The 20,936-nt window shown below is 38.2% G+C and overlaps 1 protein-coding gene across 1 annotated transcript in view; it reads right to left on the reverse strand.

Moving 5' to 3' along the window:
- Positions 1-20,936, reverse strand: part of mgat5b (alpha-1,6-mannosylglycoprotein 6-beta-N-acetylglucosaminyltransferase B) — a 222,331-nt gene that overhangs the window by 172,190 nt on the left and 29,205 nt on the right. Inside the window, exon 3 of the mRNA XM_030142103.1 lies at positions 8,536-8,680. Coding sequence (XP_029997963.1) covers positions 8,536-8,680 — 145 coding nt within the window. The remainder of the gene's footprint in view (positions 1-8,535; positions 8,681-20,936) is intronic.

Below are 20,936 nucleotides of genomic sequence, written 5' to 3' on the forward strand. Positions count from 1 at the left end.
TGTGATAAAGCTGATTCTGAACAAACTCGTCTGTGAGATGAACGTGTTCTAACACATTCGTAGTCAATGAAATGTCAACACAACCGTACATATTTAACCATTTAATTTTCGTAATTTTAGGGGAAGCTGAGCTTCCCTTGCAGTCTGTGAGAAATTGCCACTGACGTATGTTCATTACTAAGCCTAACCCTGCTTTACAGAAATTAGTTAGCATGATCCATGTGATCAGCAACGACAAGGTAAGCTAACGTTTCTATGACTAGTTACAATTCTATATCAATTGCAGACTTATCTACATGTAAAATGTTGAAAAAAATGCAAGCATTCCTCCTGGAATTCAAACATTGTAGACTGTATCATTATTTACTGAGCTATCTGTCTACATGTACTTCGGAGTGGAAATCCATGCATCTCAAGGCTCTCCTGTCTGTTGTATTAGGGGGGGTTGGGTTCTACTGCACACATACCATTAATGACGAGAGTCTGTATATAACTCAGAAGTAACACAGTCATATTGTATGGTAAGGAATTACTTTTAAATATCAGTAACAAGAAATCTGTAATGTATTATAGTTTGGAAGTAACTTACACAACACTGACCCGCATCTTCAACAGCACTGATTCACCAGTAAAACCCATGGAGTTGGATTAATGACAGTGGATGAACACACTTTGTTTATTGTTTAGTTATTGATATCTTTGCTTTTGCTTCAGTTTTCTGTTTTGATATAATAACCTTTGAATTTACTCTGAGTTTTCATGAACATCTAAATTAAATATAGAACTAGAAAAGCACTCGGAGAGCGCAGACCTCTGCCAAGGCAGATCAGTGCCCCCCCCCCCCCACCCCCACCCCTGATCACCAACAAAATTGAATCATTTGTTCCTTGTGCCAGGATCAACATTTCCTGAAATTTTCATCCAAATCCGTCCATAACTTTTTGAGTTATCTTGCACACGGACAGACAGACAGACAGACCAACGCTGGCAAAAACATAACCTCCTTGGCGGAGGTAAAAATACATGATTTACAGTGAAAAATGGAACCTATAGAGGATAACATTATAATAAATTGTGATAAACTGGTCAGGAAAGGTTAAATACAGAGGAAAATTGTATTTGGGATCTGACGCAAAAGTAACACTGGGTCTTTATGGGTTAAAGTCACTTAGAGTTTGATCCAGACTTTGACATACGAACTGTTCAATTGCACCTGCATTTCTTGATTCATTTTTTTCAAGTTTCCTTATGTTCATTTCTTATTTGTCTGTAAATCTACAGGGCAGTTTGTGGAAAAAATGAAATTCAGTTTGGTATAATATCCACATGCAGCAAGGATAAACGTTTTCCATCAGCCCTCTGTCAGGTGAGCTGCTGTGCCTTCTGTCACTCTTCATCTTCAGCAGTCGGCAGCACTATCCGTGAATATAAATTGTAAATATTGCTGCAAAACCTTTTAATAGTAACCAAAGTGAATTATTAATATGTATGACAGCGCAGACTCTGTTGGAGTCGGTTTCAGAGGAGATATTTGTTGGCGGTGTGGACGTAGGTGGTGATGTCCAGCGGGGACAGCGGAGGCACAAACAGGACAAACCTTCCTCTCCTCAAACCCTGAGCAGGTGCACGCAACAGAAAAGGTCTGTTGCCATAGAAACGGCTCAGCTCATGACACTTTGCTGCCAGCCTCAACTTGTCCAGTAAGACCTCTGCTCTGCCTTTTTTTTTTCTTTTTTTTTTATGGCAAACTGTCATTTTTCCAGCTGCCCAGGGAATGTGATAGGGTTTATTGTAACTCCCAGTATCTTCTTGAACATCAGTTTCTACAGCACTAGTCCTGATGCTCCAGGGATCTTTACGACCTGCCATCGTTCTTCACACCACATCTCAGAATCCTCTTCAACCGCCATGTCTTTGTCTTACCAGTGAAACTCACAGTGGGCACACTAGATGGACTGGAGAACTGACAGGATATTTCTGCAGACCACCTCGTGATCAACATGACAGCTTTGTGCAAATAAATTACATAACTTTCCATCACTGTTGACAACGCTGCAGTAGCAACCTCCAGATAGTTCTGTTTTGCTTCTTTTACTCATCCTTGAGAACAGATAAAAGACACTTAGAGCGTTTCCACACTGGGTATCCGAGTCCGTATAAAAAAATGTTGGACCCCAAAGTCTACTTAATTTATCAATGTGAATGCAAACGTTCCATGTGGGAGTACCGTACCCGAGTCCAGCTGAGAAGGTAGTCCTGGGTATGAACTGTGTGGATTCCAATACAGTACATTGCGGTGTGAAAGCAATCTGTACCCAGACCGGAAAATACCTAATTACCACTCGGACACCAGAAGTGAACTAATCACCACGAGAACATAGATCAGGGGTGCCCAACCCTGGTCCTCGAGGGCTACTATCCTGCATGTTTTAGATGTATCCCTCTTCCAACCCACCTGATTCAAATGATAGGCCTATCATCAGGCTCTGCAGAAGCCTGATAATGACCATCAGGTGTGCTGGGAGAGGGATACATCTAAAACATGCAGGATAGTAGCCCTCGAGGACCAGGGTTGGGCACCCCTGACATAGATGGTGCTCCTGTTGTCTCCTGAAAAAGCTTCGGATCCCTGCAGCATGGGCTTGACTGATCGACCGAACCACTCGGTGATATATCAGGAACAACCAGTGTTGGGCAAATTACTTTTTAAAAGTAATTAATTATAGTTACTAGTTGCTTTCCCAAAAAAGTAATTGAATTAGTAACGGAATTACTCCTTCATAAATGTAACTAGTTAACAGGGAAAGTAATTATTGCGTTAATTTTTTGAAAAACCTTCAAATTTGTTACAGGAAACTGATTTTTGAGCGTGTTTCACAGGCCACTTGCATAGAGTAGAACAGCAGACCGGTACACACCATGACTTTGGTGAGGCTGGGGTCCACCAGGGTCCAGCTGGGGTCCACCAGGGCCCGGCTTTTCCACCACTTAAGGGGGTCTGCATTTATAGGAAGAAGATGCTCCTCCAGTTAATCCCTCATCTCCACTTTTTTTCAGTTACTCCTCCCTGATTCAGTGGTAAATGTCTCCAGTCCAGTCAGTCGGACTCACTGATAACTTCTCCCCTAAATTAGCTGTGCAACCAGCTGTGTTCAAGTGAATGGGGTGTGCTGCGGACAACTCAAACTTGGAGATGTCATTAGTTGTTCAGGTGAAGGCAGCGTGGACAACTCAGACTCATGTGGCACACAGGTGAAGCATGAAGCCAGTGTGGGTAATTTGAATATAAGAACGGCTCATAACGAATCGGTTCTTATCACTGTAAAGAGCCGTTCTAAAGACTCGACTCGTCCGCGAACGTCACACCTCTCGTGCCCGGCTGAGCGAGCCAGGACAGATAACAGCTGTTAGATATCAGTGTATAGTAAAGCGCCACATTTCACTGCCGGTAACGGTAACTGCATTGTAACGTTTCAAATAGTAATTCATTAGATTACCCGTTACTGGAAAACAATAACGGCGTTAGTAACACCATTATTTTTAACGCTGTTATTCCCAACACTGGGAACAATGAAGGTTGCTCTTCTCCTCATTGTCTCAAACATGGTTAACACAGTGGTTCCCAACCTTTTATGGCTCATGACCCCATTTTAACGTTTCTATTGACCCCAGACATTTAAAACTGAGACATTTTTTTGCTAAAATTAATTTGGTTTTGATCACGCAATAGTTTGCTATACTATGTTGCAAATAAACGTTAATTTTAGATGACATTTAGTCTATTTAATGTAAATTATTATGGACGGAGGTAGAAAAGCCAGGAGTAGATTACTGCACAAAGTGAGAATTTTATTTTCCTTGGTCAGAATATGTACAGTCAGTCCAGCTTGGATTTACAAGGCTGACCATTTATACTGAACAAACAAGAACTCAAACTATGAATTATGAAAGAGCTGCAGCATCTGAAACTGACCACAATGAACATTTGAAAGATAAACAGTACCACAGTGCTTCAGTTTCAGCTTCACAGTTTGTCATGTCTTTTATGGATTGAGCTTGTCTCTCTCAACTCACTATATATTTTTTTATTAGTAAGTTGTTTTTTTTTTTTATATATATATATTTTTTATCAATTACTAGAAATTCCAGGCAACCCCACGTGTGGTCCCGACCCCAAGGTTGAAAAACACTGGGCTAACAGATAAAAAAGTATTGCCCGTGAACAGAACAGTCACTCGGTTGATTGCGTAAGGGTTTGTCTTCTTCTGACTTCCACGTTTGTTGGATACTTACAGAATTCCCTGTACACTGCTACCTACTGTAACACCCACTCGCTCTTGGGCAGGAGCCGCGGTACGTGCTTGTGAATGCAACATTTGCGGGAAAGGTGTGATCATATCCAGGTACAGCACAGATCTGGATGTCCAGTCTGAAAACGCCCTTAATGCATTGGTAAGGTTGTGTCATGGACTGGATCTGTACAGACCAGATTAGATGAGGTGCACTGGCTTTTATGAAAGAAATGTTTAGAGGTTATTTTATTTGCCCAAAGGGAGCCCAGTTTCAAAAAATATCTTTCAGATCTAAGTGGCATTATGTTAGAAAAAAAAAAAAAACGTCTGGGGGTGCACCAATAAATCAACTGAACATCACTATTAAATTATATTTTCTGGTATCGACCTATATCACCATCAGGATATGAACTGATGGAGGTGGCCAAGCATATCTTTTGTGCTATTTTGAAGCTTGTTTTTTTTTTTTTTTTTTTGTTTAATACATTTGTATGATTGAATTTGTGTTCTTTCAAACATAATGCAATGCAGAGCTGAGAAACTTTGCAACAGTTAAGCTAACCCACTTTTCTACATGAAATGAATATTTCCCTTGCACAAATGGGGAATAAATGACAAAAAGTGCCAGTGCATCTGAAGTTCTCACAAATATACCAATATATTATGTAATGGCTTGAAAATGAGTTAATTAGAGTTAGTATTAGTTGATTTGATATCTAAACTATTATGTATAAAGGAAATAACCAGTCTGATGAGGAGCAGATGGATATTGTAAACTAGGAGTTAAAGTTGTTACTTATGGGTCTAACTAGATGCTCTCAGGCTCAGTAGCCATGTTTTAGTCCTCAGATTAGTTTTATTCTTGAACTGCATCAAACTAACGGTGCGTCATGATTTTCCCATAGTTGATATATTATAGAAATTCAGTTAGTTTATGTAATTATCATCTGTTCTCTTGGATAGTATGTTTTATGTAGTTTCTGCTGGTGCCTGGTGACTCTATGTGTCCTTAGACCACAACAGGATGTTTTCATGGCCCAGAACTAGACACAACTAGGTTAATTACCATGTGTTAACTCTAAATTAATACAAAAGTAGCCTGTGTCAATGTCTAAAGGGCAGGTAGGTGGGGTTTCCAGGTTGTTCTTAGTGAGAGACAGCTGTTTTCAGGAACAGTTCCACTCTTTCATTGTCTGAGAGGCTCAAAGATAATATACTGAAGGGATCTTCTGTTCAGGCCACTGTGACTTTACATTCTGTACAGTACACACTACAAGTGACTTATTTTCTGTGTTGTCAGACAGCACACATTTAGACGGTCATTTAGTAACAGCTAACAGCGTACACTGACTGCAAAATATATAATAGTACCGCCCCTTCCAGCTGTCCTCCATGGAACCTCATCGTACAGTCAATGGTAGGAGACCTGGGGCCTCATGTATAAAGACTTGCGTGGATTTCATACTGAAACCTGGTGTACGCCCAGATCCAGAAAAGTCCGTACGCACAAAAAACTCCAGATGTATAAAACTGAGCGTACGCCCAAATCCAAGTACATTTCCTTTATACATCTCAATCAGCGTGGAACTGAGCTATGTTGGAGTACCTGACTCCTCCCTCTGCATGCTTACATTTAAATATGCAAATCAGTATAAACAGGGTCTGCGGGTGGGATTCCCTCTGGGATTTCCCTCTCTGCATGATCAGATGACGGCGTCAAGGTGGACGCGAAGCGGAGGCCAAAACAGGCAGAAGGAGAAAAGAGACAAACTCAACCCAATTGAGCAGAAAGTCGACGATATTGTGGGTGACTGGTCTAACAGGGCGACTCAGATCACCCCCAAGGTAAATATATATTTAGTATTAGTGTAAGTCACACATTAGTTCATTCTACAGGTCATCCAACAGTCTGATCACAGCCAAACAGGATAAAGGTTCATGCGTAATTATGTCAGGATATCAAAGAGGAAATCAAAGACTTCGACTCATGTTTAATCACTCAAATTATTATTTTCCAACAATGAGGCAGAAGACGGTCAGACGCAGTATCATCCTCCTGTCACAGAGGCTTCTGTTGACTCCCCAGCGTTAGCCAATCCTCCGGTCCACCAACAGTCCGCTGCTGATGCCCTTCTGACCGGCCTGGGTCCATGCTGACCCGAATCACAAGAGGACATCGTGAGGACAATTGGCGGCGTCAATGAGCGACTGGACTGACTTATAAATGTTCACACAGACTTGAACACTACATTAAATGCATTTATCAACCAGTGAATTTTGTGTCCTTGTCTCTTCACATGTTTATTGCTGGATGTCCTTCCAGGCAGGATTGGCATTGATGGGTCCAGGGTTGGTCTGGTTGGTTCTGGTTCTGGTGGTGGATGTGCTGCTCTGGCAGTAGGATGACGTGCCGGTGTGTTTATTGTTCATTTGTGTATCTCTGATGTGCACATTAATCGGAGGAATGACCTTTGTCACATTATTAACAGTTTCCCAGTATCACCTCTGAGTGTCACCAAAGGTTCCAAAGCACTAGAAACGTGCATACGCCAGCTGTGGAGTTGGCATGAAGAACCGCACATTTCCACGGTCATTTCACTCTTTATACATCTGAACGTGAGCGTGGAAAAGGGCGTACGCCAGGTTTTTTTGCGTACGCATGCTTTATACATGAGGCCCCTGAACTGTAATATAATTTGGATCCTGGTTGAATTATGCCATCATTTACACACATGATGTTTGTGAGCTGAAATATAATAAAAGATAATGTTGATAAAATAGCATAGTATATTAGTACATAGTATAGTATATTATAGTATATTATAGTATAGTATAGTACAGTATAGTAATAGTTTAACCCTATAACGCCAAATGTATCCTATTTGATAGATGAGTTTTGAAGCCCTTTACATGATGAGTGTGATTTTTTTTTCTTGAAAAACCTGATGTATACAATTAGATACATGCAATACACAAATAATCCACCAGGGGGGAGGAATTCATTCACCAGAGGCCTTTCCAGTGACACTACAAGATTGTCATTAATGAGGAAGGAGGCAGAACTTTGCCAGTTTTGAAAAGAAATTACCAATTTGTCAGACATGTTTGTTACATTATGTTTTTGTTTGTTCAAAAATAATAATATTTGAGTATTGAGACCCGATGTATCAAATATGATACCAAATTGAAAGTCATACATAGAAATTGATATTTGAAAAAAAAATTTGGGGGTTGTTGATATGGACTGATAAAGGCTCCAGTTTCAAAGAACTGGAATTTTCTGTGAATGATTTAAAGGTTCAGGCTTTACAGGGTTAAAAGTTACAAATAAAAAAGTAGCAGTTTGCTGTAAAATTGCTAAAATTTCATACTGTGAAAATACATAAATAGAAAGATTACACATCTGAGTCGTGGAGGTGACGTCATTGTACCTGCCTCTCATCACAACTGATTCACAGCTGCTGAACGTGTCACTGCAGCTTCAGCCTGAGCAGACTTGTAGTAATGTTTGCCTCTTTTGAAACTTTTTCACCTTTTGCTAAAATAAGCCAAGTAGATGACTGTTTTGACGTTGGTGTCATGAATCACATGCAATGAGACATGCAGACCATTGAGAAAAACTAGATGTTACTTTTTTTTACTTGACTTGTAAAATAATGTGTAAATGATGTCACAAGTCAAACCGAATAAAAAAAAATGATTTGTCTCTTGCCCTTGAGTCCTATTTTTTCTCCAAAGTCCAATGAGGCACAACTGATTTGTGTTTTTTGCTTGGAATCTGCCACCCTATGAAAACTACATAAAAAATAACAGTCAAATAATACTTTAGTTTAACAGCTTATTACCTGTGCAGATCCACACATGGACACTAACTGCTCCAGGAGTTCATTTTTTTTTTTTACATCCACCCTAAATAATAACACTTTTAATCTAACTTTTCATCTAAATGCCTTCAGCCTCGTGGCATCTGGTCTCTTTGTGTTGAATGAATGCAGTATAAAAACTGTATGAATTGTTAAATTTAACACATTAACAAAGATGCAAATTTCATAGTTATGGAGGACAGAATTTTAATTCATAAGCCCCCTGAGCAGAAGATGATCTACACTGACATAATATGCATAAAAATACTGTTTAATCCACCGCCTCCTCTCTGTGTATATCTATCATATTAGCCTCCAAAAATACAAGTACTGGATTTCCATGATGCATAGTGTCAGAGCGATGCAGGCCGGTGCTGTACCTGTCAAGGGCCGAGCTGAGCTCATCCAGCCTGTGGGTGTCGGTGGTGTTTCCCAGTTTAGACAGAGCATCCATCCTCTTCATAATGACCTCCAGTGTGTCACTGATTTTCCTCAGCACCCCTCGCGATTCCTGACCGCCAAGTACTGAATAAACAAAGAAGGAGAGATATTTATTATAAGATGAATATTCTGGTGTTCATCATAGAGACAGATTTACAATAAAAGGAGAGATTAGGTGACAAATGTGAAAAATGTGTCATTTGTGTGCAAATTTGACAGTTTTATGACATGGCAGCTTTTCTTCCAAATGAAAAGTCACACTTTATATAACCATCGTTGGTTTCAGTGTAGAAAACAAAGTCACAGGAATGAAAGACACTTATACATAATTTTTCAGAGATGATGAATCACATCAAGGACATTCATTTTTTATAAGCTATTATGCTGTTGTTTTTACTGTGAACAGCCAACTTAATTTCTTTTTTCCTTTCTTTGTCATTTGCTCTTTGACAGGCAGAGTTCCTGCAAAAACACAGGAAAGGGGTAAATTAGTCCTGCAGTGTTGTTTTTGCCATGTTGTTTGGCTGACATTACTTACAATCTGGCGGGTGGTAAACTGAAAATGATGCTGTTAGTGGACACCCAGTCGATTAATGAGCCAACTGCTGCAGACAATGAGGTCAAAGCAGGTGTCAGACTGTAGCACCGCTGAGTCAAGGTCCCGACCTGCCACTGTTTTCTTTGATCACACTGAGCCCCACACAAGACTGATGATTAACACAGTTCAGCTTCACCAAGGGCTTCACATGCGCCTTCGCTTCGAAGGAAACATAATTAGCTTGTTGCCTCAGGCAGGAGGATTTAAGTCATTTTTGATTCAAAGAATCATGAAAAATAACCACTTCTGGAGGTGAACTTGTGGTCTGAACCCCCAAGAAAAATAACCCGAACCAACAGAAGACTCATATTGTTCTCGGAGACTGTGAATCAAAATAAAATAGAGGCTCACCTCTCAGTGTGCTCTCATCAATTGGATTAGGCTTTAGAAACTGCAGGGTGTGCAGACTCACTTCTCCCTTCACAGTTCATTTATCACTGCCCAAAAGAAAGTCACCTTTCTCAGAGGAAAAAAAAAAAAAAAACGACATTACATCACAAGTAAATAAAATAAAGGCCAAGAGAAAAATCCCCAGTTCCTCTTGGTTTGAGTGCATCTGAGTCTTGTTGCTCAAGCTTAAAGTAGGCATGAGAAGCATTTGGTGTCAAGAACAACACTCCAAAAAAAAATCACAGTCTTTACTTTGTCATAGAAGTGACTTGAATTACAGGGAGTCCGAATACTCCCCTGAACCGTTCTCTATTTTGTTGTAGATTCCTCTGTTTCTGTCTACGTAGCTTTGCTCAACCATGTCTGGAATACTGTATCTAATGTCAGCTGTCTTTGTGCCGTGTCCCTCTTAATAATTGAAAATAACATTCTTCCTTCCACAGACAGAGAGAAGCAGACTAAATTAATAACCTTTCAGATTTGTAGCTTTATAGCAGCTGTTTAACGGTAAATTTGAAGAGATGAATGGTACCGAATAAAACAGAGATATAGTATTAGTTGACTGTTCTCTGCTCATTACTGCCTTCCAGCGCTATGGACCTGTTGCATTTCACATCAGATCCCAACCAGTCACTACCAACATGGACTACAGGCAGTTATAAACACAGCCTGGGCTTTCTGAATATTTGTAAGTTCTCCAGATCCTCATCGGCTCCAGTTTACTTGCTGCGGTAAATCTAAACAAAGCCTCTAGGCTAAAGTGTGGGAAGAACAACTCACATTTCTTCACAGTAATACTCCTCACACACATTGTGCTCGTAAATCACCATTACCGAGACCCAACACCCATCCTACACAGTACATTTTTAGAAGTGGGCCTTATATATGTTTGCAATCAACTGTTCATCAGCCTGCCTTTTACTCTTGCTGCCTGTTGCCTCTTGGGATACAATGGCTAATGTGTTTTTTTTTTTTTTCTTTTTTTTCAAAGCAGTGTGCGACTGCAATGTAGCTGGAGTTTGATCGTATCTATCTGCTAATGTAAAACCTCCACTGTGTCATTCCTCAATGGCTAGTTAATAATGGGCCCGGTTTAGCAGGAGCTAATTTCCTTTAATGACTCAATTTCCGAAGTGCCACCGTACAATCGATATTATGAACAAATACGGATTAGATCACCATTTGCACTGGGGCGTGCTTTGTGCAAGGTATCTGTAAAATACAAGCCTTAGAGACATGTTGTTTCACAGAAAAAAAATACAGTTTCACCTGAAAAGACTTCTAAAATCTCCTGAATACTGCTGACAGGAATGAAAAATGGGGCCTAATCTTTTAAGCATATAACCATATTTTATAACAGCAGTATCGGTGTAAAATCTAAAAGTCGTTTATTCATTAACAAAGCAATTGATTGTGTCGTGTTTAATTTATATTTCAAAGGTTCCCTCTGCGCTATGTTGGCAACATCAAGAGGCAATAAATCCTATCATCGCCGACGTGCACGCTGGACCGTTTTCTTTTAAGGGTGCTTGGGGGTCAAACCTCTCCATCTCACCTGTCTCGGGAATAAGATTAGGCATTTCCCTCTATTCGACGCTCACACACATATGCACCGCTAAACCTCCCCCCAATGCCCTCTCACTCCCAATTCAAATATTCATTACAGAAAAGGCTGATTGAGATTGAGTCGCTCTTCTTTTTTGGCACCTGTGGGGGGGAGCTGCCAGATCCAGAAGCTATTAGAGCAGAAAACCTCTGTCACTTATCCTCAGTGCAGCTCCAGCCTTTTATTGTGCCTGACAGCCTGGAAAAAGGGAAAACTATGTGCACTACTTTTTACATGCTGCAGCTTCAATTAAAACCAAAATCTGTCTCTTTCCTCAGTTACCTGCCTCCGCCTCCGCCCCCCCCTTACAGTAGATGTGGACCGACACCTTTAGTGAAAAGCATGTGGATGGTGCCTCGATTTTCTGTACATACTGAAAAACTTGCACAGCTCCAACCTTATTCAACTCAGCACGGATGTGAACTGTGTTGTCACTGTTAGATACAATGAGGTGTTCATTTCCCAGGAAAAAAACAGCGGCATTATGTACGGCACAGCTGCCATCAGACTTAGGTAAAAGCTGACTCTAGTTCAAGTTCTGCTAAAATAACCTTATTAAATATACACAGCACTGAATGTATCCAGAAAACTATGGAGTGCCACAGTAGACCGTCACTTTCCTGGATGGGAGCTTAGTAGTTTTATTTTCTTTTGTGCTTTCCCTACTCGATGCAGAGCTATGAAAATATGATGAGCATTTGCATAAACATGTTTCCTGTTCTCACACAAAAATAAAATCTCGCATCAAAGCAGAAATAAATAAGAATAGAAAAATATACCGAAATCAAGACTTGAAGTTAACTTCCTGACCCACTTTGCAGTTTATCCTACATACAGTAGCTGTCAGTGATCCGCAGTGAAGTGGTTTTCAAATTTAGTTGTTTTTTTTTATCACTGGTCTTCACACAATACACCACAATGTAAAATCTAAATCAAACTCAGTGTGTTATTGCAGTGAACTACACATCTGATTGTCTTGATCTAACTAAAGGTGTCCCACAGGGCTCCATTTCAGGACCCCTTTTCTTTTGTATTTCTATAATTCTATAATGACTTGAAGGGGACATTCAAGCACAAATACACCTCTATGCTGATGAAATTCACATCTAATTGAATTCATTGTGCATTTGGAAAGGCACGCAAACATCTATTGAAAGCGATGGGGAAAAACTGAGCCATGGGGTGAAGACAATTATCTATACCAGCAAAGCAGCATTAGCAGCAAACATAGCATTAGGGAAGGACTCAGGTTAATTCCTGCTGCATTGTAAGTGTCCAACCTTCTTGGAACCAATGTTATTATCGCTAACGAAAACTAACGAAATGATGAAAACTAGAATTGAAAAAACATTTTAATTAACGGAAATAAATCAAAACTATAATTAAAAGAAAAAAATGATAACTAACTGAAACTGTATTGTGTGCTTACAAAACTAACATCAAAGCAGAAATAAATAAGAATAGAAAAATATACCGAAATCAAGACTTGAAGTTAACTTCCTGACCCACTTTGCAGTTTATCCTACATACAGTAGCTGTCAGTGATCAACAGTGAGGTGGTTTTCAAATTTAGTTGTTTGTTTTTTTTATCACTGGTCTTCACACAATACACCACAATGCAAAATCTAAATCAAACTCAGTGTGATATTGCAGTGAACCACAGATCTGATTGTCTTGATCTAACTGAAGGTGTCCCACAGAGCGCCACTTCAGGACCCCTTTTGTTTTGTATTTCTATAATTCTATGATGACTTGAAGGGGACATTCAAGCACAAATACACCTCTATGCTGATGAAATTCACATCTAATTGAATTCATTGTACATTATTTGGAAAGGCACGCAAACATCTATTGAAAGCGATGGGGAAAAACTGAGCCATGGGGTGAAGACAATTATCTATACCAGCAAAGCAGCATTAGCAGCAAACATAGCATTAGGGAAGGACTCAGGTTAATTCCTGCTGCATTGTAAGTGTCCGACCTTCTCAGAACCAATGTTATTATCGCTAACGAAAACTAACGAAATGATGAAAACTAGAATTGAAAAATAATTTTCGTGAACTGAAATAAATCAAACTATAAATAAAAGGAAAAAAATGATAACTAACTGAAACTGTATTGTGTGCTTACAAAACTAACATCAAAGCATCAAAGCAGAAATAAATAAGAAAAGAAAAATATACCGAAATCAAGACTTGAAGTTAACTTCCTGACCCACTTTGCAGTTTATCCTACATACAGTAGCTGTCAGTGATCCGCAGTGAAGTGGTTTTCAAATTTAGTTGTTTTTTTTTATCACTGGTCTTCACACAATACACCACAATGTAAAATCTAAATCAAACTCAGTGTGTTATTGCAGTGAACTACACATCTGATTGTCTTGATCTAACTGAAGGTGTCCCACAGGGCTCCATTTCAAGACCCCTTTTGTTTTGTATTTCTATAATTCTATAATGACTTGAAGGGGACATTCAAGCACAAATACACCTCTATGCTGATGAAATTCACATCTAATTGAATTCATTGTACATTATTTGGAAAGGCACGCAAACATCTATTGAAAGCGATGGGGAAAAACTGAGCCATGGGGTGAAGACAATTATCTATACCAGCAAAGCAGCATTAGCGGCAAACATAGCATTAGGGAAGGACTCAGGTTAATTCCTGCTGCATTGTAAGTGTCCAACCTTCTTGGAACCAATGTTATTATCGCTAATGAAAACTAACGAAATGAAGAAAACTAGAATTGAAAAAACATTTTAATTAACGGAAATAAATCAAAACTATAATTAAAAGAAAAAAATGATAACTAACTGAAACTGTATTGTGTGCTTACAAAACTAACATCAAAGCAGAAATAAATAAGAATAGAAAAATATACCGAAATCAAGACTTGAAGTTAACTTCCTGACCCACTTTGCAGTTTATCCTACATACAGTAGCTGTCAGTGATCAACAGTGAGGTGGTTTTCAAATTTAGTTGTTTGTTTTTTTTATCACTGGTCTTCACACAATACACCACAATGCAAAATCTAAATCAAACTCAGTGTGATATTGCAGTGAACCACAGATCTGATTGTCTTGATCTAACTGAAGGTGTCCCACAGAGCGCCACTTCAGGACCCCTTTTGTTTTGTATTTCTATAATTCTATGATGACTTGAAGGGGACATTCAAGCACAAATACACCTCTATGCTGATGAAATTCACATCTAATTGAATTCATTGTACATTATTTGGAAAGGCACGCAAACATCTATTGAAAGCGATGGGGAAAAACTGAGCCATGGGGTGAAGACAATTATCTATACCAGCAAAGCAGCATTAGCAGCAAACATAGCATTAGGGAAGGACTCAGGTTAATTCCTGCTGCATTGTAAGTGTCCGACCTTCTCGGAACCAATGTTATTATCGCTAACGAAAACTAACGAAATGATGAAAACTAGAATTGAAAAATAATTTTCGTGAACTGAAATAAATCAAAACTATAAATAAAAGGAAAAAAATGATAACTAACTGAAACTGTATTGTGTGCTTACAAAACTAACATCAAAGCATCAAAGCAGAAATAAATAAGAAAAGAAAAATATACCGAAATCAATACTTGAAGTTAACTTCCTGACCCACTTTGCAGTTTATCCTACATACAGTAGCTGTCAGTGATCCGCAGTGAAGTGGTTTTCAAATTTAGTTGTTTTTTTTATCACTGGTCTTCACACAATACACCACAATGTAAAATCTAAATCAAACTCAGTGTGTTATTGCAGTGAACTACACATCTGATTGTCTTGATCTAACTAAAGGTGTCCCACAGGGCTCCATTTCAGGACCCCTTTTGTTTTGTATTTCTATAATTCTATAATGACTTGAAGGGGACATTCAAGCACAAATACACCTCTATGCTGATGAAATTCACATCTAATTGAATTCATTGTACATTATTTGGAAAGGCACGCAAACATCTATTGAAAGCGATGGGGAAAAACTGAGCCATGGGGTGAAGACAATTATCTATACCAGCAAAGCAGCATTAGCAGCAACATAGCATTAGGGAAGGACTCAGGTTAATTCCTGCTGCATTGTAAGTGTCCGACCTTCTCGGAACCAATGTTATTATCGCTAACGAAAACTAACGAAATGATGAAAACTAGAATTGAAAAATAATTTTCGTGAACTGAAATAAATCAAAACTATAAATAAAAGGAAAAAAATGATAACTAACTGAAACTGTATTGTGTGCTTACAAAACTAACATCAAAGCATCAAAGCAGAAATAAATAAGAAAAGAAAAATATACCGAAATCAAGACTTGAAGTTAACTTCCTGACCCACTTTGCAGTTTATCCTACATACAGTAGCTGTCAGTGATCCGCAGTGAAGTGGTTTTCAAATTTAGTTGTTTTTTTTTATCACTGGTCTTCACACAATACACCACAATGCAAAATCTAAATCAAACTCAGTGTGATATTGCAGTGAACCACAGATCTGATTGTCTTGATCTAACTGAAGGTGTCCCACAGAGCGCCACTTCAGGACCCCTTTTGTTTTGTATTTCTATAATTCTATGATGACTTGAAGGGACATTCAAGCATAAATACACCTCCATGCTGATGAAACTCGCATTTAATTGAATTCATTGTACATTATTTGGAAAGGTGGACACCTATCTATTGAAAGAGATGGTGAAAAACTGAGTAATGGGGTGAAGACAATTATCTACAGGGTGGGGAAGCAAAATTTACAATATTTTGAGGCAGGGATTGAAAGACAGTGTATGACCAGTTAGTTTATTGAAAGTCATGAGAATTTATTTGCCACAAGAAAATGTACATAATAGAAAATGTTTTTATTCTATGTGTCCTCCTTCTTTCTCAATAACTGCCTTCACACGCTTCCTGAAACTTGCTCAAGTGTTCCTCAAATATTCGGGTGACAACTTCTCCCATTCTTCTTTAATAGTATCTTCCAGACTTTCTCGTAATAGTTTTGCTCATAGTCATTCTCTTCTTTACATTATAAACAGTCTTTATGGACACTCCAACTATTTTTGAAATCTCCTTTGGTGTGACGAGTGCATTCAGCAAATCACACACTCTTTGACGTTTGCTTTCCTGATTACTCATATGGGCAAAAGTTTCTGAAAAGGTATGGATAATAGTGTTAGGTATGATTATGACATCAGTATATGTTTGGTTTCAAAACAATTGACGTAGTGCCTGCTGAGAAAAAACAACTAAATGTTCATTGTAAATTTTGCTTCCCCACCCTGTATATAAGCGAAGCAGCATTAACAGCAAACAAAGTATTAGGGAAGGACTCAGGTTAATTCCTGCTGCATTGTAAGTGTCCGACCTCCTTGGAACCAATGTTATTATCGTTAACGAAAACTAACGAAATGATGAAAACTAGAATTGAAAAAAAAATTTAATTAACTGAAATAAATCAAAACTATAATTAAAAGAAAAACAAAACAAAACAATAACTAACTGAAACTGTATTGTGTGCTTACAAAACTAACTAAAACATATAAAAATTATGGATGAAATTCTCTTCACTTTCGTCTTTGTCAATGTCAGATTGATATGAAATCAATCTATTTTGCTTGAGCAATTTTAGTTGGTGGCACCATACAACACTTCATGGTCCATCACTTGTCGTCACATGTGATTTAGAGTCGTCTTCTCATCCCCACTCTACCTGGAAACATGGAGACTAAAGTTAAGAGAAAGCAGCAGAGTCCTGTCGGATTTATTTGAATATGACGGCGAGGAAGATAAAAGATGTGAAAAAAACTAAAACTAAGCATTAAGAAAAAACAAAAACTAATAAAACCAGAAAACCTGCTCTAAAAACTACTTAAAACTAACTAAATTAGAGAAAAAAAAGTCAAAACTAAATAAAACTTAACTATAATGAAAAATCCAAAACTAGTATAACCTTGCTTGGAACCACTAACTGTCTTTTTGAATCTGGATACCCAGCTAGACTTTATAATTTGGAGACAGGACCTTGGTCTGACAAATCAAAATGTATGAGATTCTTTGTGGAGATGAGAAAGTCTTGCAGAAAGAAATACACGATGCAGAACCCATTCAGGTCTCTATAGCAGAGTGGCCACAAGCATGTCGTTTCTCACTAAAAGGCACATGACAGCCCAGTAGGAGTTTGCCAAAAGGCACCGTGCGAAGCAATCAGCCAGTTTGATGAAGCAAAGATGAACTACTTGACCATATTTCCAAACTGCAAGTGTGGAGGAAACCAGGCATTACATATCACCTCAATAATACCAGCCTCACAGTGGTGGCAGCTTCATGCTCAGAGAATACTGCAACAGTGACGGGGACTAGTCAGCACAGATGAATACACAAAAATAAAGAGAAATCCAGGGTGAAAACGTTTTTCTGAATATTGATGCTAGGTTTCACATTTCAACAGGACCAACAACCTGATGCATACTGCCAAGAAAATACAGAAAACACAGGGCTGGCTATGGGAAAACTCCTGGACTGGAAAGTCCTGGACCGGCCAAACCAGAGTCTGGAACTGAATCCAAGGGAGCATCTGCGACTCGACAATGGCTGTGCACCAATAGTTCCCATTCATCCTCGCCGAGCCTTTGTTTTCTTATGGTTGAGTGCTGTGTGAAGATTTGATGAGAAAAATAAATCAGTTTGAGGAAATGTCAGGAGCAACAAAATGTGGAAAACTGGGTGTGAAAAATGTTTGTATGTATATGCAACAAATGAGCAAAGACATAATTCAGGGATTAACCCATAAAGACCCAAATATACACTATAGACCAGGGGTGTCCAACTCATGTTAGTTCAGGGGCCACATACAGGCCAATAGTGCCGCGCTTCCGCTACGTGGTATCGGCTCGACTTGTCTTGGCTCGGCCTTTTTGCATTTCCATTACAAAAAAGGACCTGGAATCTGGTACCCGGTACTAGTTTTTTGGTACCACCTCCACCGAGATTCCAAGCAATACTAAACCATGACGTATAAACACTGCAGACCACTGATTGGTCAGACAGTTTTCTCTGTGACCTGCCATTTTACAAAAAACAGATGTGGAAGTGGACAGTAAATATAGCGATACATTAATTCACATGATAACAGCCCAAAACTACACCATGGTCGGTCAAAGAGATTCAGTCTTTGGTGGCTGACGTAAAAATTCAGACGAGACAACATGCAACAAGCGAGTTTTCAGCAACTCTCTGAGCAGACGACACGGAAATAACACACCGCATCGCTATGACGTCCAGGTACTGTAAAGTTAGTAGTATCCTGTAATGGAAATGGTCTCCAGGAATACCGAGCCGAGCCAAGCTGAACCGGTTCCACGTAGTGGAAACGTGGTATTTGACCTGAAGTGAGCCGGGTCATTAAAATAATAACATAATAATAAAAAATTAAATCAATTCCAAAATTTGTATGTCTAATTTCTAAGTTTTCTAAGTTTTTAGAGTGAAAAAAGTAAAATTATATTATCAAAATGTTTACATCTACAGACTATTCTTTAAAAAAATGTGAAAACCATGAACAACCATGAGCAAAATGAAATTTTTGTTAAGAAAAAAAGTGGAATTTTAACAATTTATGCCATTGTTATTAAAGTGTCTTTGAGTACGTAGAAAAGCGCTATATAAAACTGATGTATTATTATTATTATTAGTAGTAGTAGTAGTAGTAGTAGTAGTATTTGGCTTCAGCTTCTCATTTTCACATGTTCATTACAACTTACAGATCACATTTATAACAGGCAGAATATTGGTGCAATTACGCTTAATTCTCTTAAGACATTTCAGGTTGTTCATATTTGTTCAGGTTGTTCACATGTTTTGTAAAAGGCTAGTCTGTAAATGTGAAAAAATTTGTGTAATTTTACTTTTTTATGCACTAAAAGAAACAGAAAAAAATGTGGTTTTCTTTATTGATAGTTTATTACAATAGTATTTTACTGGTCTGACCCACTTTAGATCAAATTGACCTAAAATTATTTGAACATCCTTGATTGCTAATGTCTTGAGTGTAATTGTTGCATTTCACTCATTCATCTGTGGGCCGGATTGGACCCTTTGGTGGGCCAGTTTTGGCCCGCGGACCACATGTTTGACACCCCTGCTATAGACCAAAAGCATCTTCTAATGTAAATGTTTAATATAGAATAGAATAGAATAGAATAGAATAGAATAGAATAGAATAGAATAGAACAGAATAGAATAGGGTTTATTGTCATTACACCAGTTGTGCAATGAAATTGCAGGTGGTCTCTGCCAGCAACAGTGCACTTATATAAAGTAGCAATACAATAGATACAGACATCTTAAAAAAGTATAAAAATATAAAAATGTGCAACCAAAAAATATCTACAAAATCTAGGTATACTGTATGAAAGGCTAGGATTAAAAAATTTAAGGTAGTATAAAATGTGCAAATGTAGTAGCAGTAATGTAGACAATGTAAATATTTGTAACAGTGTTCAGTTGATCCATTAATTCTATCAATGCATGTTAATAACTGGTGTAAAATATAGTTTGTCATCTTTTCATGGTCATCAGATATGACCCATTTGGACGTTCAGAGGCTCTGTAGTGAACGTGGAAGCACCGTCATCTTCTACAACATTGATTCACCAGTAAAACCCATGGAGTTTCATCATTGACAGTGAATGGAAACACTGGGTTTATGTTCAGTTAATGATAGATGTAGCAACTTCAACAAAAAAAGAGTCGCTGAGAGGCTGAGGACGGGACTTTTGTTTGTCTGACGCACTTAACAGAGAAAAATCACTGCCATTCAAAAATAAGTTTAACTTTTTATTGATGCAAAAATAGTATAATCAACTTCTGATACCCTGTACAAACTCATAATTAAAGTGATCACAACGATTAAAGAAAATAGCGGTCAACAAAAAAATATGGCGTCCCTGTTCACCCTCTCTCTCTCTCTCCATCTACACAGGTGAGCAGGTGCCTATATTAACAGTACCCATATCTGTGATCTACTTATTCCTTCATCAACATGATCACACAAAACCCTAAATAATAACATAAACAAAAACAAACCCCAATACTTAAACCATCATACACCTACACAATAAATCTAAATTCATTCATGGCTAATAGATGCTATTGAAAAAGCCTTTTTTTTCTCCAGTTTTCTCTCTTACTGTTATAATAACCCTCAAATGTAATCTCAGCATGATTAATGCACATGATCAGTAAATTAAATATAAGAAAATACCTGATTGTCACTGAAAAAATGCAAAATACAGAGGATACTATGATGATAAATGGTGATAACTCACTTAAGAAAGGTTAAATAGAAAGAAAAATAATAACTTGGGAACTGACACAAAAGTAGCACTGGGTCTTTATGGGTTAAAGAACAGTCATGTTTATTTTTAGTTAATATTTAGGTTAAAGTAGTGATGGAACTTTCGGCTCTTTGAAGGGAGCTGTTCACTGAAAAGAGTCATTCAAAAGACTGGCTCTTTTATGTTTTTTGCATTAGTTTGAAACACCAGTGTTTTAATAACTAAATAGGCTACATGTGATGATTGATATTACATTTTAAAGGTGTGTAACTGGTGCGGCAGTAAATATTATCTTACCGTAAAAAAGAATAGTTTGTTAAAATGTGTGGGTTAAATACATGACATGAGAGGTGACATTAGGCAAATGATGGAATTTGACAAAAAACATCATGGTACGTTATGTGGACTAGTCTTTAGCCTAAAAA

Source organism: Sphaeramia orbicularis, chromosome 8 (genome assembly GCF_902148855.1).
Source record: "Sphaeramia orbicularis chromosome 8, fSphaOr1.1, whole genome shotgun sequence".
Classification (NCBI taxonomy): Eukaryota; Metazoa; Chordata; class Actinopteri; order Kurtiformes; family Apogonidae; genus Sphaeramia; species Sphaeramia orbicularis.